The sequence below is a fragment of the Aethalodelphis obliquidens genome, unplaced genomic scaffold (assembly GCF_003676395.1).
Source record: "Aethalodelphis obliquidens isolate GAN/ISIS:26980383/991018 unplaced genomic scaffold, ASM367639v1 scaffold13, whole genome shotgun sequence".
Taxonomy (NCBI): Eukaryota; Metazoa; Chordata; class Mammalia; order Artiodactyla; family Delphinidae; genus Aethalodelphis; species Aethalodelphis obliquidens.
The window spans coordinates 4,475,649-4,502,274 of NW_020837957.1; the positions used below are offsets into that span (position 1 = coordinate 4,475,649).

The window sequence follows — 26,626 nt, forward strand, 5'->3', positions numbered from 1 at the left end:
AGAGATCAGCCAGAAGTGAAAGTTTAGGATCTTTTCAGGTCTTTTCTGAGCATGCATCCTGCCCTAGGCATGTGCATGACTTTCTGAATTCCTCTGTATATGCAATATACATACACAGAGGAATTTCTTAATATTTTTCTTAATTTTTAATTAAGAAATTTCTAATTAAGAAAATTTCTTAATTTTCTTAAAAATTTCTTAATTTTTCAATACCTTAATTTCCCAAAGAAAGTCTTTCCCAGTTTTTTCTTCCAGGCTTTCAGTGTGTCTCTTGTTTGACTCAGTTGCATTATTTTGCCTTAGGTAGCAGTGAGTTGTTCATCTGCCTTACAGTTTTTTGACGAATGCATTATGCTTATCGCCTGAGAGAGTTCTGGGTTAGGCAAAAAAACACAAATGCCTTATGTCAATCCTCCAGGTAGCCCCTAGACAGGTTAAAACATACAAACCAAATTCTTTGAGAATAAGGTCTGTTCTGTTCCCTCTGGAACCAAGGGCCAGGGTCTCACACTGGGAAGGCAGGCTTCTATCTTTTTTTTTTTGTGTGGTACGCGGGCCTCTCACTGCTGTGGCCTCTCCGGTTGCAGAGCGCAGGCTCCGGACGCGCAGACTCAGTGGCCATGGCTCACGGGCCCAGCCGCTCCGCGGCATGTGGGATCTTCCCGGACCGGGGCACGAACCCATGTCCCCTGCATCAGCAGGCGGACTCCCAACCACTGCGCCACCTGGGAAGCCCAGGCTTCTATCTTTGAGACCACCACTCTACTGGGGAGGGGAGTGGGACAAGAGCAAGTAAAGATGCCACAAAGCTTTCCTACTAATTGTAAGTTTCTCTTTTCTTGATTTAGCACCTGCTTAGAAGTTTGTCTATTTTAATCTTTTTAAAGAATTAGCTTATGGTTTTGCTGAGTAACAAAGGCCATTAAGATTATAACCTTTCTTCTAATTACCCTTTTGGCCACAGCATTCAGAAGTTTGGCAATGCAGTGTTCTCAGAGTTGTTAATTTATAAACATTGAAAGATAGTAAGTATAGTAGTTAAGAGAACAGGTTCAAGAACCAGAGTGTCTGGGAGTATCGTTGTCCACCATAGTAACTGAGTGACCTTGGGCAAATTAGCTAACATCTCTTTGCCTGTTTCTTCTTCTATAAAATGAGGAATAGGGAGTTCCCTGGTGGTCCAGTGGTTAGGACTTGGTACTTTCACAGCCATGGCCCAGGTTCAATCCCTGGTTGGGGAACTAAGATCCCGCAAGCCTGGGGGCGCCCCCCCCCAAAAAAAAATGAGGACTAGTAAGAGCTCCTACCTCATAGGGTTGCTGTGAGAATTAAATCAGTTAATATACAGGCCTACCTCATTTACTGCACTTTGCAGGTATTGCATTTTTTCCAAATTGAAGGTTTGTGGCAACCCTGCATTGAACAAGTCTGTCGGTGCCATTTTTCCAACAGCATTTACTCACCTCATGTCTCTATGTCACATTTTGATAATTCTTGCAGTATTTAAACTTTTTCATTATTATATTTGTTATGGTGAGGTGTGATCAGTGATCTTTGATGTTAGTATTGTAATTGTTTGGAGGTAACATGAACCATGTCAATATAAGACAGTGAACTTATTCTATAAATGTAGTTTATGTTCCAACTGCTCCACTGACTGACTCATCCCCCATCTCTCTCCTTCTCCTCAAGCCTCCCCACCTCCTCAGAAATGACAATATTGAAATTAGGCCAATTAATAACCTTATAATGGTCTCTAAGTGTTCAAGAGAAAGAAAGAATAACACATCTCACTCTAAATCAAAAACTAGAAATGATTAAGCTCCGTGAGGAAGGCATGTTGAAAGCTGGAGACCCAAAGCTAGGCCTCTTGCACCAAACAGCCAAATTGTGAATGAAAAGGAAAAGTTCTTGAAGGAAATTAAAAGTGCTACTCTAGTGAACACATGAATGATAAGAAAGCAAAACAGCCTTATTGCTGATAGGAGGAAGTTTTAGTGGTCTGGGTAGAAGATGAAAACCAGCCACAACATTCCCTTAAGCCAAAGCCTAATCCAGAAGAAGGCCCTAACTCCCTTTAATTCTATGAAGGCTGAGAGAGGTTAGGAAGCTGCAGAAGAAATGTCTGAAGCTAGCAGAGGTTGGTTCATGATGTTTAAGGAAAGAAGCCAACTCCATAACATAATAGTGCAAGGTGAAGCAGCATGAGCTGATGTAGAAGCTATAGCAAGTTAACCAGAAGACCTACTTAAGATAATTAATAAGGGTGGCTATGCTAAACAACAGATTTTCAATATAGATGAAACAGCCTTGTATTGGAAGAAGACACCACCCAGGATTGTTACATCTAGAGAGGAGAAGTCAATGCCTGACTTCAAAGATTCAAAGGACAGGCTGACTCTCTTGTCAGTTAGGAGCTAATGCAGCTGATGACTTTGGGTTGAAGCCAATGCTCATTTACCATTCTGAAAATCCTAGAGTCCTTAATAATTATGATAAATCTATTGTTGAGATCTACTACTCAGAAAAAAACATTCTTTTCAAAATATAACTGCTCATTGACAATGCACCTGGTCACCCAAGAGCTCTGATGGAGATGTACCATGAGATTCATGTTGTTTTCATGCCTACTAACACAACATCCATTCTGTAGCCCATGGATCAAGGAGTCATTTTAACTTTCAAGTCTTATTATTTAAGAAATACATTTTTGAAGGCTATAGCTGTCATAGATAGTGATTCCTGTGATGGATCTGGGCAAAATAAATTGAAAACCTTCTAGGAATGACTCATCATTCTAGATGCCATTAAGAACATCTGTGATTCATAGGAAGAGGTCAAAATATAAACATTAACAGGAGTTAGGAAGAAGTTGATTCCAACCCTCATGGATGACTTTAAGGGGTTCAAGACTTTAGTAGAAGTAACTACAGATGTGGTAGAAATAGCAAGAGAACTAGGATTAGAAGTAGAGCCTGAATGAATTGCTGCAATCTGCTTCTTACGGATGAGCAAAGAAAGTGGTTTCTTGAGATGGAATTTACTCTTGGTGAAGATGCTGTGAAGATTGTTGAAATGACATCAAAGGATTTAGAATATTACATAAACTTAGTTGACAAGGCAGTGGCAGGGTTTGAGAGGACTGAGTCCAATTTTGAAAGAAGTTCTACTATGGGTAAAATGCTATCAAACAGCATTACATGCTACAGAGAAATCACTCATGAAAGGAAGAGTCAATCAATGTAGCAAACTTCATTGTCGTCTTATTTTAAAAAAATTCTACAGCCACCCCAATCTTCAGCAACCACCACCCTGATCAGTCAGCAGCCATCAACATCAAGGCAAGATGCTCTACAACAAAAACATTATGACTCACTGAAGGCTCTATGATGGTTAGCATATTTTAGCAATAAAGTATTTTAAATTAAAGCATATACATTGTTTTTTTATATATAATGCTATTGTACACTTAATAGACTATAGTATATTATATGCACTGGGACATTTTAAAAATTCATGTGACTAGCTTTATTGCGATATTCACTTAACTGGAGTGGTCTGGAACCGAACCTGCAATATCTCCCAGGTATGCCTGTATGTGAAAAGCCTAAAATAGTGCTTGGCATGTTTTAAATTTTATTAGTTATGGTCGATATGCTTTGTTACAGTAAACAATCAGTTTCTATAAATATTTCATAAATATTTGAAGGATACAGTTCTATGATATAGTTTGTATAAAAATCAAGATAATTATGTTATTCAAATCTTCTAAATCTCTATTTATTGCTTGTAACTTAATTGTCAAATTCTGAAAGCTGTAGATCATAGCACCCAGCTATTGTTGTGATTTGGCCAAATCATTTATATTTTTGCCTTATATACTGTAGTATTGATTTGTTAATCGACAGACTCAAAGAATATATATTAAAATATGGTAATTTAGCAAGCAGAATAAAACATAAATTACCTTTGTCTTCCTTCATGATTTTGTCACATTGAACGTGTTTATTCTTTGGTGCTCCATTAATAGTCTGCATCATCCTTTCTACATACAAGTCATTGCCTAATCTATTTCGACAAAGAGTCTCATAGTTCTTGTTTCTCCGGCTATAAAAAGTAATATACACTCAACTTATTAATAAAAATTAATTTTTACCACACATATCTTTTTCTATTGATATTATGCTTTTTCCTAAAATTACCTTCTTTAATGTGGATTGCACCAAAAAATGAAGTGAAAATTCAAGACACTTCTTAGGGAAAGACTGCATTAAACTACCTCCAAAGGACTCTTTTACACTATATCCCCCGACATCCCTACAACTTTCGGTACCCACCAATAATATCCTAGCACTATCTCCACATAGTTTTTATGAATTTTGATTATAGACATAAAGCTATAAATTTCCTTCAAAGTACTACTTTTGTCTCATCCCGCAGTATTATTTTCATAATTGTTTTGTTCTGAGTATTTCTTTGATTTCCATTATGATTTCTTCTTTGGTTCATGAGGAATTTTCAAAATGTGCTTTTTAACTTCCAAAAATGTATGTGAATATGCATCTATGTTTTAGTTGAGATTTTTGTAATTAATTTTTAACTTCATTCCACTGTGGTCAGAGAATTTAGTTTGTCTGACACTACTTCTTTGAAATTTTTGAAACCTTGCTTCATGGCCTTGTACATGGATGATTTTTGTAAATGTTCCATGTGTGATTGAAAAGAGTGCGTATCATCTAATTGTTAAATTCAGAGTTCTATATATGACCATTAAATTATGTTTTTGGTTCAAATTTTCTATAACTATACTAATTTTATCTGATTGACTTATCAATAATTAAGAGAGGTATATCCATACCTCTTACTTTAATAAGATACTTATCAAGTTTCCAGTTTTTGCTTTATATATTAAGAGGTTATTTTATTAGGAGTTTCAAGTTTAGAATTATTATACCTTCCTATCATTATGAAACCACACTCTTTATCCCTAATAATGCTATTGGTGTGTTTCTCTGTAGATGATGTGTTCTTTATATTTTTTCTTCTGTTTTTAAAATCTTCTTTTAATATTTGGTATTTTGGAGTATGAGTACAATGCCTCCCGTTTGTGTGTGTGTGGATTTCTTTTTATTTATTCCTATTTCTGTGGAATGGTGTTTTTCAATAGTTTGGGGAATTACTTACTCTCCTTGAATAGTAACTCTCGTCCATTCTTTCTATTCTGCCCTTTTGGAACTGATTAGGTGTATGTTAGACCTCTAGTCTATTATCAATATCTATTTAATATCAAAGATTAAATCAATATTTAATATCAAAGATTAAATCAATATTTACTTTTTAATTTTAACAATTATAAACATACTTTATTTTAAAATTCTTTTTAAATTTTTTGTCTTATAAGTAATCATTTTGATAGCTTCTTAGTGTTAATGATGTTTTAACTCTATCTTTTACTTAAATATTTCACATATATTTTATACTTTATATTTGATAATATCATTACCCATAGTCCTCAGGATTTAGATCTAGGAATTGTTATTTTTAAAATTCTCATTCATAATGACTTGTTTCTTTATTGGTTTGGTGTATTTTTACTAAACTCAAACTGAATGAACCTTAAGAGTCTAAATGGGATACGCTTTCCTCCAGAGAAAATTTGTATTTGCTTATGTATTTGCTTATGAGATAACTGAGATCCTTGTAAGGGTCTTGGTTTAATATAAGAATCTCTCCTTCAGCTGTCTCAATTTGTGGGGGATCCAAGACTTACTGGTGGACTCTAGATCCATGTGCTAATATTAACATTTGCTTCTAGCATCTCTCCCTCTATGATTTCAGATCACTTATCTATCCCATTGTTATTCTTTTCCTTTCCTTTTTCTGGTCCTGGGAGCTTTCCCTTATGTCTCATGAGCTTTAAAAGTATGCTGTTTGAGTTATAAAGCAGAAACTAATACACCATTGTAAAGCAATTATACTCCAGTAAAGATGTTAAAACAAAAAAAAGTATGCTATTTGAGATCTAATTGTACTATATTATATAGTCTAAACAATTTTACAAGATTTTATATTTGAACAAAAATAATACCATAAAAATTATTTTAGTGATGAATTTTTTAGTACTATAAATCATATTCTTATTATATTTGAAGAAAACTAATCTGAACAATTATATTAATAATCTATTTATGTAGCTGTATTAATTTCAGACAGAGCAGACTTCAGAGCAAGGAAAATTATCAGAGATAAAGAGGGGCATTACATAATGATAAAGGGGTCAAATATCCAAAAAGACATAACAATCCTTAATGTGTATGTGCCTAACAGGAGAGTTTCAAAATAACATGAGGCAAAAACTAATGATCCATTTATATTCATTAATAAAGAGAAATGGAAAATCTACTCTCAATAGTTAATTCAGTCATTTCCCCATAACATATTTTCCCTTTTAAGTTTTAAATATAAAAAATGACAGTCATTTCTTTTTAACTTGAAAATAATTCATATATGCATAAAAGAAAAAATCATTAAAACCTATACTGAGACTTAGAAGCCTCCTTTATTTCTTTTATTATTTAACTTAGTAGCTCACCTACTTTTTAAAGAATATGGTAAAGCTATGGGTTCCTCTTCTAGGAAAAACATACAGCATAAACACTTTACATGTAATTTCATGAGGCACATATGTAAGTTTATATACAATTTCACCAGGCACATGTACCACCAGTGTTTATCCAGAAATCCCCAAAGACAGAAAGAAGGATAAGAGCCTCTGATTTAGCATTTAAATTACAAAAGCAATGTAAACAACTGAACAATACATACCTTACTTTCTCAGCTTCTTCAGATTCTACAGAAACCATGACTGTTGGTAGGTTAAAAAAGTTCATCGTTTCTGTCTCTGTGAGTATTATCTCTATAGTCTTCTCCAGGTCTTCTTTTGTTACAATTTTTCCAGGTGTTGCCCTAATAACTTGTAAATCTAAAATACATGACTTAATAAAAATCATTTACTAATTGTTATTTTTAATTTTCATTTCATCAAAATACCATGACGAGTCATACATTGCAGGTGGCATTACACGGTCCAGGAACAGGCCATGTTGTGAGATGTAGTCTATTTAATCCCTCTGAAGCCAAACTGGATCCTATGGCTCATAAACCATCTCTGTTGCTGATACATCAAGCCTACTCCAATCTCAAATGCGTAGTCATGACTACAAGGGCATCCCATTACATCTATCCTATAATATTAACAGGGAGATTGGGGTGAACAACTATTGATACAACTCAAGAGACATATGGGCAAGTGTATTTCCCAGATAATATGCAACCCTTCTCTGAGCCCTGAAGCTAATTTCTAGTCTATATCTACAACAGCCTTTTATTCTGTTTGTCCTTCTTACTGGTTGACTTTTGATTTAGATTACAGCTCACCTCTAATCATCTTCACCAAGAGCTAAAAAGACTCTCCAGTGAAAGTTGTGGTTAAATATAGCAGAAAAAGAGGCTCAATATCCATGCAAAACATACACTGAAAAGGGTTAGCCTCAAGCCTGTAGTCTTGTCAGAAGTCCAAGATTCTTGAAAAATTTCACTGAGGATGGAGTGTCAGGGCTAGAGAGTTTGGATTTGGTTGTGTGGGTAATAAAGAGCCATGACACGGTATATAGGTCAGAGTTCAATGTTTTCTGTTAAAAACAGCGTGTGAAGCAGGGATACCTGAGGCTTTGACATGGGTAAAGCTTGAAAAGCTTTAGGAAAACAAGACTTAAGGGTATACACTTTCCAGAGATTAAGGCTCAGTCTCCTTAAGAAGGCCCAAAGCCTGAGAAAAACACTCTCCTTATAACCTAAGAAAACTATAAGCTACTAATTTCACAAACCAATCATCAACATTTGGAATGGCTAAATAAATAATAGTATACTCATCTATGAATATTAACTAGTAATTAAATATGACATTAAAAACATATGAAAATGTTTGTGATAAAATGTAAAGTGACAGAATAATCCAGGACAAAACCCACGCTATGGTTATAACAATTAAAATACTTATGCATACGGAGAAGCTGAGGAAACAAAATTTTTAATTGCTAATGCTTTACAGTATTGGATGATTCTTCTTTTAAAAGATGTTCTTTAATTTTTATTATTTATGCAATAAATTTAAAATATGAGGGAGAGGGCTTCCCTGGTGGTGCAGTGGTTGAGAGTCCGCCTGCTGATGCAGGGGACACGGGTTCGTGCCCCGGACCGGGAGGATCCCACATGCTAAGGAGCGGCTGGGCCCGTGAGCCATGGCCGCTGAGCCTGCACGTCCAGAGCCTGTGCTCCGCAACGGGAGAGGCCACAGCAGTGAGGGGCCCTCATACCGCAAAAAATTAAATAAATAAAAATTAAAAATAAAATAAAATATGAGGGAGAGATGATTTATATAAGCAAATCTAGCTAAGGTAGATATAAGGTAAGTGAAAAAGTAAATGAATTACCCATATGGACACAACTGGAGATATATCTAGTTCAAACTGTTCGTTTTATCAGTGAAGAAAATGAGAAACAGAGAGGCTAAGTGAGAAGTTTAAGGTCACACAGGAATACTGGCAGTTTTGAGACTAGAAGTTTTGGTTCTTTTTTTTTTTCTTTCTTTTTTTTTTGTGGTACGCAGGCCTCTCACTGTTGTGGCCTCTCCCGTTGCGGAGCACAGGCTCCGGACGCGCAGGCTCAGCGGCCATGGCTCACGGGCCCAGCTGCTCCGCGGCATGTGGGATCTTCCCGGACCGGGGCACGAACCCGTGTCCCCTGCATCGGCAGGTGGACTCTCAACCACTGCGCCACCAGGGAAGCCCCTAAATTTTGGTTCTTGATTCTCTAAACTTTCTTTCTTTAAGACCACCAGATCTTCATCTATGATTTAGTTACATATACCTTAAAGTAGCATTATGGCACAGATATGCTAATTATAAAAATGAATGATCTTACAGTAGATAGAACCTAATAGGGGACTTCCCTAGTGGCGCAGTAGTTAAGAATCCACTTGCCAGGACAGGAATAAAGACACAGACGTAGAGAATGGACTTGAGGACACAGGAGGGGGAAGGGTAAGCTAGGACGAAGTAAGACAGTAGCACTGACATACATACACTACCAAATGTAAAATAGATAGCTAGTGGGAAGCAGCTGCATGGAACAGGGAGATCAGCTCGGTGCTTTGCGACCACCTAGAGGGGTGGGATAAGGAGGGTGGGAGGGAGAGGCAAGAAGGAGGTGATATGGGGATATACGTACTCATATAGCTGATTCACTTTGTTACACTGCAGAAACTAATACAACACTGTAAAGCAATTATACCCGAATAAAGGTGTTTAAAAAAAAAAAAAGAATCCACCTGCCAATGCAGGGGACACGGGTTTGAGCCCTGGTCCAGGAAGATCCCACATGCCATGGAGCAACTAAGCCTGTGCACCACAACTACTGAGCCTGCGCTCTACAGCCTGCAAGCCACAACTACTGAGCTCGCGTGCCACGACTACCATGACTAGGTGCCATGCGCGTGCTCCGCAACAAGAGAAGCCACAGCAATGAGAAGCCCACGCACTGCAACAAAGAATAGCCCGGCACGCCACAACTAGAGAAAGCCCACGTGCAGCAACGAAGACCCAACGCAGCCAGAAATAAAAATAAAAAATAAAAGGTATACCAGATTATGTTAATGTGCAGTCAAGACTGAGAAATACTAATCTACCAGGTGGTAGAAGTAGAATTCTTTGGGTGTGACTCAGTTTAGAGACTTGACTTTGTAGTTAGAATTCACCAGCAGGCCAAGACGATATAAACATCTATATTATTCTTCAAGGCTTCTGGAGGTGAAGTTTTGTTACGTTTGTTTGTTTGTTTGTTTTCGATGTAGACAAATAGAGGTAGACCTCAAGGCAAATCACTACATAAAAATTTTCTTCTTTATCTTAAGAGGAATGCAAATCCATTGGAGGGCTTTAAGCAGGGAGAATGTGATTAGATTGTGTTATTAAAAAGATCATTCTAATAGGGATACAGTAGGATAATTAGTTGGCTTAGAAATCCCACTAGGGGATTAAAGACAGAAAGAGAATTTTAAGGGAGTTTGGGGAGACTGTTGTAAACTATTGACCACTCAAGAAAAGAATCTAGTAACCTAGCAACAATCTACACTACCTTGACGAAAGACCAGGTGCATCCAAGCACCAGGCACACTCAAGCCACAAACGTCATTGTTAAAACACAATAGATATATGGTCTGAATCTTGTTACATGAAATCAGGGAGTTAGTAGTCCTTGAAGAGTAGCATTTCTGCAAGACAGAAATATAGGTGAAAAAGGAAAGAAAGTAGGTGAAAGGGGACATTCTACCAAAACCTGAGATGAATGACCATATATTAGTATATGTCACCACCCTTCTGCTAATATACATATTTAAAGAGCATCATGACCGTCCCCATTAGACCATACAGGGTCAAAGGAGGAACTAGTGATTTAAGCCTTGACCCAAAACTGAGGAAGAAGGTGGTCTTCTCTTCCCACCCCACTTCTTCTTTGATTATAAAAATGTAACGCTCTCTGTTCTCAGGGCTGTGCTCCCTTGCCTGCCCACTTGTAGTTCTCACAAGTATCCTATGCTAATAAACTCACTCTTTGCCTATCGCTTTGCCTCATGCTGAATTCTTTCTGCAAGGAGATAAAAGAATCTGAGCTTGAGTAAGTCCTGACACCAGGTGAGCAGCTTCAATTAAAAGACAGTGGATTTGAGTCCCCTCCTAAGTCAGGGACCCCAGTCTGAGGTGTGGCTGGGCTTGAGTCCCATTCCATGGGTTCAAGTCCCATCCTGTCGATTCAAGTCCCAATCTGAATTTTGGCTGGGTTCGAGTCCCATCCAAGAAGGAGAGCAGGTTCAATTCTGCATACAGTTTGGAAAAACAAATTGGAGGGTGGCAAGAATATATGTAGAGACTGCTGGGGGAGCTTATGACAATAATTCAATTCTTTGTCCCCTCCTGAGAGGATGCACATCTTCCTACAACAGACATTGCTAATTGCTTAAGTTTTCATTGCTAAGCCTTTCTCCCCTCCCTGGGCTCTTTCCATTAATACAGGCTGAGAAATAAAATATTTGGCTTTTCCAGCCTCTCTTGAAGCTAGTGGTGTCAATGTGACACAGTTCTGGCCAATGAGATAAAAACAGAAATATACAGGAAAAAGGAAGCCTTCTGGGAAAACGTTTACTTTCCTGATAAATGAGGGAGATGTGACTGGTGCTACTGCCTTTCTCCTTCTTTCTGCTTTTAATGTGGATATAATACCCAGAGCTGGGGCACATATCATGAGACCATGAGGCAAGAAACAAGAAGAAAAGGCTTACGAAAAGAGCAGAGCTTCCAATCCAGATTCTGACACAATTAAGCCACAAAAGCAAAGCCAAAAGCTACCTACCTTTAACTTCTTTTAATGTGGGAAAAATGGTAGTTGGGTATTCTGTTACTTGTCAGAAGCATTCTGTTACATATGCTAACACCAAATAGAAGAGTCCATCAAGCACTTTTCCAACCTTATTAATATTTTCACTAATCCTCATTATCATCTTAGAGGAAAAGACATCCTGACCCTCAAGGAAGTACCCACTTCTTCCAGCACTTTTGGTCAACCATTATTTCCTCATTCTTTTAACTTTACTTGCATAATCCTTTGCATTACCTCATATTTTATCTTCTGCCTGGAATGGGCCTCTCCTTTTGTTCTCCTGACAAATTACTAATTATCTTTAGAAACCCAATTCAAAAGTCAATAATGTTCTCTATGAACGTTCTCTCATTTTTTGTTTTCCACTTCACAGTAGTTAATATTTTCTTTGTAAGTACTCCCATCACATTCTGCACATGTCTTAATATGGCATTGATCACAGTGTATCACAATTATTTGTCTCCTGAGTTAGAAGCTGAGCTCTTTTAAAACAGGGTCTGTGGGACTTCCCTGGTGGTGCAGTGGTTAAGAATCCACCTGCCAATGCAGGGGATACAAGTTCAAGCCCTGGTCCTGGAAAATCCGACATGCCAGGGAGCAACTAAGCCCACGTGCCACAACTACTGAGCCCGTGGTCTAGAGCCCGCACACCTAGAGCCCGTGCTCCGCAACAAGAGAAGCCACAAAAATGAGAAGCCCATGCACCGCAATGAAGAGTAGCCCCTGCTCGCCACAAGTAGAGAAAACCCGCACACAGCAACAAAGACTCAATGCAACCAAAAATAAATAAATAAAATATTTTTTTAAAATTAAAAACAAAAAAAACAGGGTCTGTGATTACTGAGGCTGGTGGTGCAAGAAAGTCACTTGAGAATTTTAAAAAATATATAAACATTATCCTGGTAATTCTCATGTAGCTACTGCACAGGCCAGCATTTGGGAATGATTACCATAGTTCTGCTATCTCAAGCACCCAAAAAATAATGAGCATATTTGCTAAGGAAATAATGAACTGTTACTGAAATAAAAGATTGGATTTTCATTACCTGTAAAACTAGCCAACCTTTCCCGTTTAAAGGATGGTTCTTCTAGGTCTTCTACTATTGATTCAGTAGTGGATGTACTTGACTTAGAAACTGTACTGCTTCCTAAAATTGACCTTTAATAATGAATAACAACATTATTTATTTAGATGTCTTTATGGGCAATTAAATGTATAAATGAAAACATTATCAGATTGAGAAATCAAATATACTGTAATCATATGAGCGAAGTTGATAAAAATAAACTAGTTCTTTAAATACTGAGTTGATATTTAATGTTCTTTAAGTAAAAAGTCATTTTAAATATATTTTAGAAATAAAACATGTCAAACCTATGCCTAGAGACCTTCAACGGATTCTGAACAGTATGTTTAGGATAAAAATCCAAAACACAGCCTACCTATCGAGACTCTCCGTCTTATCTTCATTATCAATATTCTCTCCCCCCACTTGTTTTTTTTTAAGTTTCTCAAACTTATGGAGCTCTCTTACCTCAGGGCCTCAGCCTGGAGTAGTCTACCCTTCATTTTTCACCAGGTTTCTGCTCATTTTTCAAATCCCATATTAAATGCAATTTATTCAATTTGATAAATGTCCTCTCAAGACAATTTAAAATAAAATTTATATACTTTGTGGGAAATCAATACACTGAAGAATCCAAAAATAATTTCCTTTAAACATAGAAACTTAACATTACTCCATGATATTACATACTTTTTTCCTTTCTATTTATAGTTCCAACTGCCCTCCAAAAGGTTGGTTTCAGTTTACTGGAATATCCTTTGTTTTGCGGAGAACTCCCATGGCTTCTGTATGCTAATTTGGAGGCAGACTCTAGAGCAGCATATTTTCTCCTAAAATTTCGTGCTTAGTTAACATCTGGAACTTTTAATTTATCAGATTGAAAGTTAAACACTAAAGTATTTCCCCATAATCTTTAGATTGTTTTAGGAGTACTGTTTTATTATGGCAAAGACTGCATTTCTCTATTGGAAGCAGTAAAAATTTTCAATTATATAAGTATCTATATATGTAAATGCAAAACATGTCATTTACCAAAAAAAAAGTTATAAAACAAGAGAGAAATCAAACCCTAGGAGAACAAGGATTTGTATGGAAGAATAGGGAGGGAAAAAAAGGAAAGCTCCTAAACTGCAGCATGAAAGAAACTGAAGAAACACGTCTGTGATGCTAGGTCACATCTTTTGGATCCTCAGGAAATCTTGAGTAAAATCTGTATATTTTTTCACAAATGTTTTGGTGTAAGTGTAGGGGAACACTTGACATGCAAGCTCTACATCTAGTTAAAACATGAGAGGAACACAGAGGTGGCACACTACGATGAGAGAACATAGCTGGGAGACTGGGGACAACTGACATCTAAGTTACATATGTGCAACTTAAATGAAAATACATAAGATATAAAAAAAGAATCATAGAATAGTATACGCTACCTTGTAAACTGCCCTAACGTACTAGGATGTATTGTATTCTGATAAAGGCTATAGGAAGCTATAAAGTCTGATGTACGTGATCCTTCTTGTGATGTCAATAGTTTATTTGGCTTTGCTGTACCAGTATATGGATCTGGATGGTAAAGAGGTCTGGGAGTAATATCAACTCCATGTATATCAGTCACCTGTAGAAAATAGTTATTTAAAATAAAATAAGTAAAAAAGACAGGGTTTCTGAATGATAGGCCCTAAAAAAGAGAGATAAAAATAGTAGAAAAAAGATAAATACAATGTTTGTAGGATAGGACAAACATGAAAAATTGAATGATAAAAGATTTTATGCTTAAAAAGTTTCTTAACTGAGGCATACACTTTTTAAAAAGTCTTATTCATCTTTTACCTATATATAAGAAATATATACTAATTTTGAGAAAATTCAAAAATATAGAAAGATAATTCATTCAGATTGTTAATATTTTGGTATATTTAATTTTTTTATGTATAAGCTTTAAAAACCAAAACTTTTCATTTAACATTTTATTAATAAACATTAGCCAAGTTATTACACATTTTTGGCTTATTTGTTTTTGGTTAATTTTTAATATTTTTAATTATGAAATTTAACACATACAGAAATATAATTAAAACATAACCATATAGTTAAATAATACAAAGCAAATGTTCTTATAATCATAACTAAAGTAAAAAATTAGAACATTGATAGAACCTCTAGGAGACTTTGCCCCTCCTAGATCACAAGCAGCTCCCCTGGCTTTTGCTTCTTCTGGTTTACTGCCTCTCCCTCCTCCCCAGTGAATATCATTAACTTGATTTTGGTAATTATTTTCTTTCTTCTTTTTAAAGTTTTATTAAGTATGCATTCCTAAACAATAGCACTTACTTTTTATAACTTATATTGAAGTAAAATATACATAGAGATGTGCACATATAAATGCACACCTTAATAAATTTTCATAAACAGAAGACACCCAGGTACCTAGCATTCAGATTTAGAAACAGAAAATTACCAGCATCTCAGAAGTTCCTTCCATAAGAGTCACTATCTCCCACCAAAGGTAATGATTATACTGACTCCATGGATTAGTTTTGCCTGTTTTTGAACTTCACTTTGATGGAATCATGAAGCACATACCCTTGGTATCTGGTTTCTTTTTTTCAATGTTATATTTGTGAGAACTCTTCATATTGTTAAGTATAGCTGTAGATGGTTCATTTTCATTGTTGTACAATATTCCATTGTGTGAATATATCACAATTTTATATATCTATTTTATTGTTCATGGACATTTCTGTAGTTTCCAAATTTTTGCCTATTACAAATGATGCCACTGGGCTTCCCTGGTGGTGCAGTGGTTAAGAATCCACCTGCCAATGCAGGGGACATGGGTTCCAGCCCTGGTCCAGGAAGATCCCACGTACTGCAGAGCAACTAAGCCCATGCGCCACAACTACTGAGCCTGAGCTCTACAGCCCGCGAGCCACAACTACTAAGCCCATGTGCCATAACTACTGAAACCCTCGCACCTAGAGCCTGTGCTCCACAACAAGAGAAGACACTGCAGTGAGAAGCCCGCACACTGCAACGAAGAGTAGTCCCCACTCGCCGCAACTAGAGAAAGCCCGCGAGCAGCAATGAAGACCCAACGCAGCCAAAATAAATAAATAAATATATTTAAAAAAAACAAAAACAAATGATGCCACTAAGAAGATGGTTGTACGTGTGTTTTGCTGACTATACTGTATGAATTTATGTTGGGTGTATACCTGTGTGAAATTCCTGGTTATTGGATTATTTATATGTTCACATATAGTAGATACTGCTGAAAGGTTTTCCCAAGTGGTTGCCACCAACAAAGTATGAGAGTTCTGGTTGCTCCAGATTTTGGTTAGCACTTAGTATTGATATTTACCAAGTTTATCAATGTAATTTAGTTTTGCCTGTTTTTAAAATTTATATAAATAGCCATATATTATAATGGAATTATCTGACATCTTTTGTTCAACAGTATGCTTTTATGTATCTCTCCATGTTGTTGCATGTATAATAGTTCATTCATTTATTGGTGACTGTAGTCTGTTGGATTAGTATATCCTATTTTATCTATCTCTTTTACTTTTAACAGACATTGAATTGTTTCCCAGTTTTTGGCCATCATGAAAACTGTTTCAATAAACATTAATGTGAAAGCATACTGTTAAACATGAAAATGTATTTCTGTAGGGGATAGATAGATGTGGAATTGATGAGTCAACCTGATAACACCAAACTGTTTTCCAAGTTGATTGTAAAACTTTTCAAGATTGCCAGCATTGTGACAGTTGCTGTTACTCTACATTCTCATCAACAACTAGCACTGCCAGATTTAGAAATTTAAACCAGTATGGGTATAGGTATACAGGTATCTCATTTTGACTTTAATTTTCATGAAATTGAACTTCTTTTCATGTGTTTATTCCTATCTTGACTTCCTTTTTTTTGAAGGAAAATATCCCATACAAGTCCTTTGCACACTTTTCTGTTGAGTTCCGTCTTTTTTTAAATTGATGATAGAGTTCATTAAATGTTCTGACTATGAACCCTTTCTGTTTTATGTGTTGAAAATGTCTTTTCACTCTATGGCTGAATTTTCCTTGTAGTATCTTTTAATGAATAGAAGTTCTTCATCTTAGCGTAGTCAAATTTATCATGTTTTCCTTTATGGTTTACGCCTTAGATGTCTCATCCAAGAAACCATTCCCAATCCTGAAATTATGAAGATATTTTTGCTTTTCATGTTTAGATCTATAATATACCTGGAATTGAGTTTTGTGTATAGTATGAGGAAGAAAGCCAATATATTTTTATTCCATGTGAATACCCAATTGTCTCAACAAGAATTTTTGAAAATCCTGTTATTTCCCCATTACTCTCTAGTGCACATTTATTATAAAACAAGTGTTTATATGTGCCTGAGTCACTTGTAGGCTCTCTGTCTATACCTTTGTTAATGTTACACTTTATATAAAACTTGGTATCTAGGAGAGCAAGTCCTTCCACAAAGTTCTTATTCAAGAGTATCTCGGTTATACCTAAGCTTCAGCAGCTTTATATAAATTTTAGACTTACCTTGACAAGTTCCTGAAAAAAATACAATGAAAAACAACTGAGATTTTGACTGAAATTGCAAAGAATCTATACATCAAAATTTGGGTATAATTGATATACTTACAATACTGACTCTTTCTATGCATAAACATGTTCTAGCTCTCCATTTGTTTGGCTCTTGTTTAATGTCTCCCGGTAAAATTTTATAGTTTTTACAGTATAGGTATGTGCATCTTTGTTATATTTACCCACAAGTACTTAATACATTTTAGTGCTATTATAAATGGTATCATTAGAAAAATATGTAATTTTTGAAATGTGTGTTGCTGGTATATAAAAATATAATTGTTCTTGGTTGTTTTTTTTTGATATCCAATAACCTTGCTAAACTCTTATTAATTTGATAATTATTAATAGGTGATTTAAAATTTTACATGTAGATAATTGTGTCATTTACAAATATTCAGTGTCTCGTTTCTTTCTTTCCAATGCTTACATTTTTCATTTCTTTTTCTTGCCATACTGAAATGGCTAAGACTTCCAAGAATGTTGGATAGAAGTGGATCCTTCTTAGGAATGCTTTACCATTAAATACAACCAGTGCTGCAGGATTTTATAAATCAGATTAAGGAAGTTCCTTGTGATTGCCAGTTTCATAAGAACATTTTAAATCATGAATAAATTTTAATCTTATCAAATAAATACTTTATGTATTGAGATGATCATATGCTTTTTTCCTTTAAGCTATATATGAATGTGGTGAATTACACTAATGGATTTTTAAATGTTAAACCAATCTTTCTTGGTATAAATGTAGCTCATGATGTACTATCTCTTTTTATTATTATTGAATTTTGTTAACATTTTATTGAGGATTTCTCCATCTATGTTTGGAGATATTGACTTGTAATGTTTCTTTCTCATACTGTTGTAGTCAGATTTTGATATCAAGATATTTCTAGCCTCATAACATGAGTTCTGGAGTATACCCATTTCTTCTGTTCTGTTTTTGTCCTTATGTGTTTGGCATATATCACTAGTGAAACCATCTGAGCCTGGAGTTATCTTTGAAGAAAGATTTTTAAATTACTCATATTAATTTCTTTAATATCTTCCAATTTTCATTTTTGTTTGTCTCTTGGTAAAATGTAAGTTTTTAAGGAATCTTTCCATTTTATATTCATTTGCAAATTTTGCAAATTTTAAAATTGGCATAAAGTTACACACAATCTGCATAATTATCTTTTTAAATAGCTTTTAAAGTGTACAAGTCAGTGGTTTTGAGTGTATTCACAAATATGAGCAATCATCACCACAGTTAATTTTAGAAATTTTTTATCACCTCAAGAAGAAACTCTGTATCCTTTAACTCTGATTCCCTAACCCTTGTCTTCCTCCCAGTCCTGGGCAACCACTTAGGTATTTCATGTCTCTATAGATTTCCCTATTCTGGACTTTCACGTGAGTGGCATCACATAGTGTGTGGTATTTTGATTGGCTTGTTTCATTTAGCATAATGGTTTCAAGATTCATCCATGCTGTTGCATGCATCATTCCTTTTCTGTGGTTGAATAATATTCTACTGTATGAATATACCACATTTTGTTTAGCCATCTGTCCACTGATGGACATTTGCGTTGTTCCCACTTTTTGGCTATTATGAATAATACTGATATAAACATTCATGTACAAGTTTCTGGGTTGGAAATATATCTTAATTTCTCTTGGGTGTATATATCTATATGTAGAATTGCAGGGTCATATGATAACAGTATGTTTAAACACCTGAATTACTACCAGACTGTTTTCCAAAGTGGCAGGACATTTTACATTCCTATCAGTAGTATTCTGATTTCTTGATATCCTTGCCAACACTTGTCATCTGACTTTTTGATTCTAGCCATCCTACTGAGTATGAAGTAAAGGTCACACTGTGGTTTTGATTTGCATTTCTCTGATGACTAGTGATGTCAAGTATTTTTCCATGTGCTTTTTCACTATTTGTATACCTTCTTTGGAGAAATGAGCATTCAAATCCCTTGCCCAATTTTTAATTGGATTTTGTCTTTTTATTATTGAGTTGTAATTCTTTATATATTCCCGATACAAATCCCTTAACAGATATATTGTTTGCAAATATTTTCTCCCATTCTGTGGGTAGACTTTTTACTTTATTATGTTCTTTGAAGCACAAACATTTTTAATTTTGGTAAAGTTCAATTCATCTGGCTTTTTTTCTTTTGTTGTTCATATTTTTTGTGTCATATCTGAGAATCCTTCACCAAACCAAGGTCATGAAGGTTTACCACCATGTTTTCTTCTAAGAGTTTTTAGTTTTAACTGTTACATATGTCTTTGATTCATGTTGAATTAATTTTTATACGGTGTGAGGCAAGGGTCCAACTTTATTCTTTTGCATGTGGCTATCCAGTCATCCCAGCACCATTTATTGAAGACTATCCCTTCCCTCTTAAATGGTCATGGTACGCTTATCAGAAATCAGTTGACCATAGATGTAATGGGTCTATTTCTGGACTCTCAATTCTATTCCATTGATCTGTATATCTATCCTTGTGCCAATCAGTACCACACTATCGTGATTTCTGTTGCTTTGTAGTAAATGTTGAAATTGGGAAGTGTGAGTCTGCCTACTTTAGTCTCCTTTTTCAGGACTATTTTGGCTATTCTGGGTTCCTAGCAATTCCATATGAATTTTAGAATCAATTGTCAATTTGCACAAGGAAGTCTGCTGGGATTCTGATAAGGACTGTGTTGAATCTATAGAACAGATTGGAAAGTATCACCATCTTAATAATGGTAAGTCTTCCAATTCATAAATTTTGGATGCTTTCCCATTTATTTAGATCATCTTTAATTTCATTCAGTAATGTTTTACAGTTTTCAGAGCTTATGATGTCACTTCTATTATTAAATTAATTCCTAAGTATTTTATTGTTTTTGATGTTATTGTGAAAGAAATTGTTTTCTTAATTTTCAAATTGTTTATTGCAAGTGTAAAAAATACAATTTATTTGTATATTGATCATGTATCCTGCAACCTAACAGAATCCATTCATTAGTTTTAATAGTTTCTATTTTTTTTTGTTTGTTTGTTTTGCGTTTGTTTGGCCATGCCACGGCTTTCAGAATCTTAGTTCCCCCACCAGGCATTGAACCCGGGCCATTGCAGTGAGAGCGCTGAGTCCTAACCACTGGACTGCCAGGGAATTCAATAGTCTTAATAGTTTTTTAGTAGATTTCTTAGGAGTTTCTATATGTAACATTATGTCACCTGCAAATAGAGATTTATCTTTTCCTTTCCAATTTGGTTGCCTTTTTCTTCCCCCTAATTGCCCTATCTAGAACCTCCAGTACAATGTTGAATAGAGTGGCAAGAAAATTTTGTCTTGTTCCTGATGTCAAAAGGAAAGCATCCAGTTGCATGACTGAGTTGATATTAGTGGATTTTTCATAAGTGTTCTTTATCAAGTTGAGGAAGTCCCTCTACTCCTAGTTTATTAAGTGTTTTTATCATGAAAGGATGTTGAATTTTGAAAAGTGCTTTTTCTGGATCTAGATGATCATTGCTTTTTATTCTACTGATATGAGATGTATTACATTGATTTTTAGATGTTAAAGTACTTTGCATCCCTGAGATAAATCCCATTTGGTAACTGTTATGGGCTGAATTGTCTCTCCCCACCAAAAAATTCACATGTTGAACCCCTAACCCCTAGTACCTCTAAATGTGACTGTATTTAGTGATAGGGACATTAAAGAGATAATTAAGTTAAAATGAGGCCATTAAGGTGGGTCCTAATCCAATATAACTAGTGTCCCTAAAGGAAGAGTAGATTAGGACACTGTTTAGGCCATACAGTCTGTGATATTATGTTATGGCAGCCCTAGCAGACTAATGCACTCCAGGCATATAATTCTTTTTATATGTTAGATTTGGTTTGCTAGAATTTTGTTCAGGATATTTGCACCCACATTCATAAGAGATATTGGTCTGAAATTAATATTGAAATTAATGTGTGTCTCCTCTAGACAGCCTATCATTGGATCATGTTTATTAAGCCAGTCTGACAATCTATGCCCCTTATTTGGATTGTTTAATCTATCTACATTTAATGTTTTCTTAATATAGTTGGATTTATATCTCCCATCTTACTTTATGTGTTCCATATGTCTCATGTCTTTTTTGTTCTCTATTCATCCTTTATTACTTTTTTCTGCATTGAGTGAATATTTTCTAAGGTAGCATTTTAATTTTTTAATGATCTTTTCATTATATTTTTTAGGTTTTTCTAGATGATTGTTCTAGGGTTTAACATACACATCTTGTCAAAATTAGCTTTGGATTTATATCAGCTTAGTTTCAGAAATATATTGAAATATTACTCCTATATAGCTCTATTCACTATTTCCCCCTTCTGTAGTATTATTTTTATGTAAATTACATGTATTACTGTTACAAAATATAAGAAAACAGAGCCATAATTATTACTTTTCATTTTGTCATCATTTGCTTACATTACAGCTTTGTTCCCATCCACCTCCTGTGTGCTATTACTGCCAAATACATAACACATATATTACATTTCTGTGTCATAGATCCAATAATACATTATATACATGTTATTTTATATAATTGTTTTTCAAATCAGTTAAGAGGGAAAAAAGGAGGAAATGCACTAATAGTTGCATTAATTACATGATATAATAGTTGTTGTAATTACATAATTGTGTTCACTGATGTTCTTTGTATGGATATGAATTACCATCTGAAGTTACTTGTTTTCAAGCTGAAGAACTTCCCTTAGTATTTCCCGTAAGGTGGGTCTGCAAGCAATAAATTCTTTCAGTTTTTGTTTATCTTGGAGACTCTTTATTTCATCTTCATTTTGGAATAATAGCTTTACTGGATACAACATTCTTGGTTGAGCTTTTTCTTTAACAACTTCAAATTTGTTCTCCTCTGCCTTCTGGCCTCATTGTTTCTGATGAAAATTTATCTGTTAATCTTATTAAGGTTCCTTTGTACATGATACACACTGTTTTTCTCCTGCTGCTTTTAAGATTTTCTTCTTGTCTTTGACTTTCAGCATTTTTACTATAATATGTCTGCATTCATTCATTCTTGGACTTCATTGAGTTTCCTGGATATGTAGGATATTGTTTTTCATTAAATTTGGGGTGTTTTCCATTATCTTTTTGAATATTTTTTCCTTTCCTTTTGTGTCTCTCTTCTTCTGTTACTCCCATTATGCATATGTTGGTGTGTTTGATGGTGTTTGATGGCTCTATTCATTTTTCTTCATTCTTTTTTTTCCCACTCTGTGTTTGTCTTGAATAATCTCTATTGATCTATCTTCTAGTTTGCTAATTCTTGCTTCTGTCAGTTAAAATCCATTGTTGAGCTCCTCTAGTGAATTTTTAAAGTTTCAATTATTGTACTTTTCAGCTCCAGAATTTCCATCAGTTCTTTTTTATAATTTCTGTCTCTTTATCGATATTTGATGTAACATGATCATACCTTCTTTTACTTCTTTAAAGCATAGTTTCTGTAATTCCATGAAGCTATTTATAATGGCTTCTTTTAAATCTCTGTTAAATTTGACATTTGCTTCCTCCCACAGACAGCTTCTGTTGCTTTTTTTCTTGAGTATGGGTCATACTTTCCTATTTCTTTACATGTTCCACAATTTTTTGTTGGAAATCAGAGATTTTAGATAATATATTGTAGCAACTCTGGGTACTGGAACTTCCCTCCTCCCTAGAGCTTGTTATTGCTATTTGCTTGTTTATATTTTGTTTAGTGATAACCTGGATTATTTTAGTGAGGTCTGTTTTCCCATTGCAGGTTGAACAGTGTCCCTGAAAAGAAGATATGTTGAAGTCCTAACCTCCAGTACCTCAGATTATGGAAATAGGGTCTTTGCAGATTTAACTGAGTTAAGATGAGATCATTAGGGTGAGCCATAATTCAATATGACTGATGTCTTTATAAAAGGGGGAAATTTGAACAAAGGCAGAGGGAAGATACTGTGAAGATAATGGGGAGAACACAATGTACAGAGAGAGGATTAGAGTGATGGATCTACAAGCCAAGGAGTGTTTGGGGTTATCAGAATCTAGGAGAGAAACAGATACTTCCCTAGCATATTCAGAAGCTGCACACCCCTGCTAACACCTTGATTTCAGACTTTTAGCCTCCAGAAGTGTGAGACAATAAATTTCTATTGTTTGAAGTCATACAGCTGTTGGTACTTTGTTAAGGCACTCCTGGGAAACTAATATGCCCCCTCCCAACACCTACCCTGCAGTCCTGTTAACACACTAATGTTGCTCCTCAGGGAGGTGCAGCTTTGGGTATGCCCACAACCATCCTGCGATGACAGAGCTACTGGTAGGGCTCTCTTCCACACTTACTCTGACCACACTCAGCTGTTAACTTCACTAGTCGGCAGCTGATTGCTCTATTGTTTTCAACAATGCCCTGGGGCATAAATTCTCTACAGACTAATCCAATCAAATTGTGGCTCCTTCCAGGGAAGTTTCTGATGCCAATATTCAATATTTATTCTCACTACAGGAAGGCTTCTCTTGCTGAGGAATTGCCTTGTACCCTGTTTCCCTATAAACTAGGTAGCCTACAGTCTAGGGTGTATCTTCATTAGATCAATTAATTTCCTTGCAATTGCCTTTTACCACTATGTCCACTGTTTTTGAGGGTGTTCATAGGTTTAAACTTCTCCATGCTCTGCTGCAAATAAAGCTGGTTCCTTATGGAAGATATAAGGAACTATCTGTTGTACAGCTTGTTTCTCTCCCCAGATAATATCTCTGCACCAGATCTCTGGGGTTGACAGTGGAGACAATGGTAAGCTTCTCCATGAGTGACAACCTCACTCTAGGTGTTGAGTGCTCCATGGAGGGAATAGGGCAGTAGCCTGAGGTCTTCTCAGCTTGCCTCTCCTGACATGGAACATGATCTCATGGACCAGGGGAAGGCCCCAGGATTCTCAGTGTGCCACACCCAGGTAGAGCTCATCAGTGGGGGTTATTATGGTAAAATGCATACATTTTTCATCTTAACCACATTTAAGTGTTCATGGCATTAAGTACTTTCACATTGCTGTGCAGTCACCACCACCATCCATCTCCAGAACTCGTTTTAAAAATCTCAAAAAGGGCTTCCCTGGTGGCGCAGTGGTTGAGAGTCCGCCTGCCGATGCAGGGGACATGGGTTCATGCCCCGGTCCGGGAAGATCCCACATGCCGCGGAGCAGCTGGGCCCGTGAGCCACGGCTGCTGAGCCTGCGTGTCCAGAGGCTGTGCTCTGCAGCGGGAGAGGCCACAACAGTGAGAGGCCCGTGTACCGCAAAACAAAAACAAAAATCTCACAAAACTGCAAATTGTACCCATTAAACAATAATTCCGCTTTACTCTTTCCCTGGTGACCACCATTTTACTTTGTCTCTATGAATTTGACTACTCTAGGTATCTCAGATAAGTCGAGTCATACAGTCTTTGTCCTTTTGTGACTAGTTTATTTCACTAAGTATAATATCTTCAAGGTTCATCCATATTGTAGTATGTGTTGAAATTTCCTTCTTTTTAAAGGTATATACACACATACACTTTGTTTATTCATTCATCTGTTGATGGAAACTTGGGTTGCTTCCACCTTTTAGCTACTATAAATAATGCTGTGATGAAAATCGTTGTACAAATATTTGTTCAAATCTCTGCTTTCAATTCTTTTAGGTACAGACCAAGAAATGGAATTGCTGGACGATATGGTAATTCTATTTTTAAATTTTTGAGGGACAATAATACTGTTTTCATAGCAGCTGCACCATTTTACAATCCTACCAACAGTGCACAAAGGTTCTAATTTCTCTATATCCTCATCAGTACTTGTTATTTTCTGTTATTGTTGGGTTTTTTTTCATAGTGGCCGTCCTAATTGGTGTGAGCTGGTATCTTACTGTGGTTCTGATCTACATTTCCCTAATGATTACTGGTGTGATGTTGAGCATTTTTTCATGTGCTGTCAGCCATTTGTATATCTTCTTTGGAAAAATATTTATTCAAGTCCTTTGTCAATTTTTAAAATTAGGCTGTTTGTTGTTGAGTTGCAGTTCTTTATATATTCCAGATATTAACTTGTTATCAGATATATGATTTTCTAATAATTTTCCTCATCCCATGGGCTGCCTTTCACTCTGTTGTTGTGTCCCTTGATGCACAGAAGTTTCTAATGCTTGATGTAGTCCAATATATCTATTTTCTCTTTTGCTGTATATGCTTTTGATATCATATCTAAGAAATCATTGCCAAATCCAATGTCAAAAAGTTTTTCCCTTATATTTTCTTCTAAGAGTTTTATAGTTTTAGATCTTACTTTTAGGTTTTTGTTACATTTTGAGTTACTTTTGTAAATGGTGTAAGGTAAGAGTCCTACTTCGTTCTTTTGCATGTAGATATCCAGTTCTCTCAACACCTTTGTTGAAAAGACACCACTGCATGGTCTTGATATCCTTATTGTGAGGGTTTATTTCTGGGCTCTATATTATTTCATTGACCTATATGTTTGTCTTTTCTTTCTTTTCTTTTCTTTTCTTTTTCTTTCTTTCTTTCTTTTTTTCTCTTTCTTTTCTTTCTTTTCTCCCTTCCTCCCTTCCTCCCTTTCTTTCCTTCCTTCCTTCCTTCCTTTCTTGATATCCTTATTATTTCTGGGCTCTATATTATTTCATTGACCTATGTCTGTCTTTTCCTTCCTTCCTTCCTCCCTTCCTTCCTCCCTTCCTCCCTTCCTTCCTTCCTTCCTTCCTTCCTTCCTTCCTTCCTTCCTTTCTTTTTGGCTGTGGTGGGCCTTCATTGCTGTGTGCAGGCTTTCTCTAGTTGTGGTGAGTGGGGGCTACTCTTCGTTGTGGGCATGGGCTTCTCATTGCGGTGGCTTCTCTTATTGTGGCTCTAGGCACACAAGCTTCAGTAGTGTGGCTCGCGGGCTCTAGAGTGCAGGCTCAGTAGTTGTGGTGCACGGGCTTAGTTGCTCCACGGCATGTGGGATCTTCCCAGACCAGGGATCAAACCTGTGTCCCCTGCATTGGCAGGCGGATTCTTAACCACTGTGCCACCAGAGAAGTCCCTATATGTCTGTCTTTATGCCAGTACTACACTGTGTTGATTACTGAAGCTATGTAATAAGTTTTTAAATCAGGACGTGTGAGACCTCCAACTTTGTTCTTTTTCAAGATTGTTTTGGCTATTTGGGCTCCCCTGATAGGCCATATGAATTTTAGGATGGCCTATCATCCATCCCAAATGTCACTGGGATTTTGATAGGGATTGCATTGAAGCTGTAGATTGCTTTGGATAGTATTGACATCTTAACAATATTAAGTCTATGAACAAAGGATGTGTTCCTATTTATTATTGTCTTCTTTCAGCAATCTTTATAGTTATCAGTGTACATATCTTTCAACTCCTTAGTTAAGTTTATTTCTAAGTATTTCATT

The 26,626-nt window shown here is 35.9% G+C and overlaps 1 protein-coding gene and 1 non-coding gene across 2 annotated transcripts in view; one reads left to right on the forward strand and one right to left on the reverse strand.

The window, feature by feature from the left end:
- DNAI4 (dynein axonemal intermediate chain 4) overlaps positions 1–26,626 on the reverse strand; it is a 119,676-nt gene that overhangs the window by 87,002 nt on the left and 6,048 nt on the right. Inside the window, 4 exon segments of the mRNA XM_027114001.1 lie at positions 3,968–4,107; positions 6,826–6,982; positions 12,540–12,652; positions 13,991–14,175. Of these exon segments, the coding sequence (XP_026969802.1) occupies positions 3,968–4,107; positions 6,826–6,982; positions 12,540–12,652; positions 13,991–14,175 (595 nt within the window).
- Positions 1,170–1,241, forward strand: TRNAE-UUC (transfer RNA glutamic acid (anticodon UUC)). Its single transcript has one exon. It is a non-coding gene; the product is annotated as a tRNA-Glu (tRNA).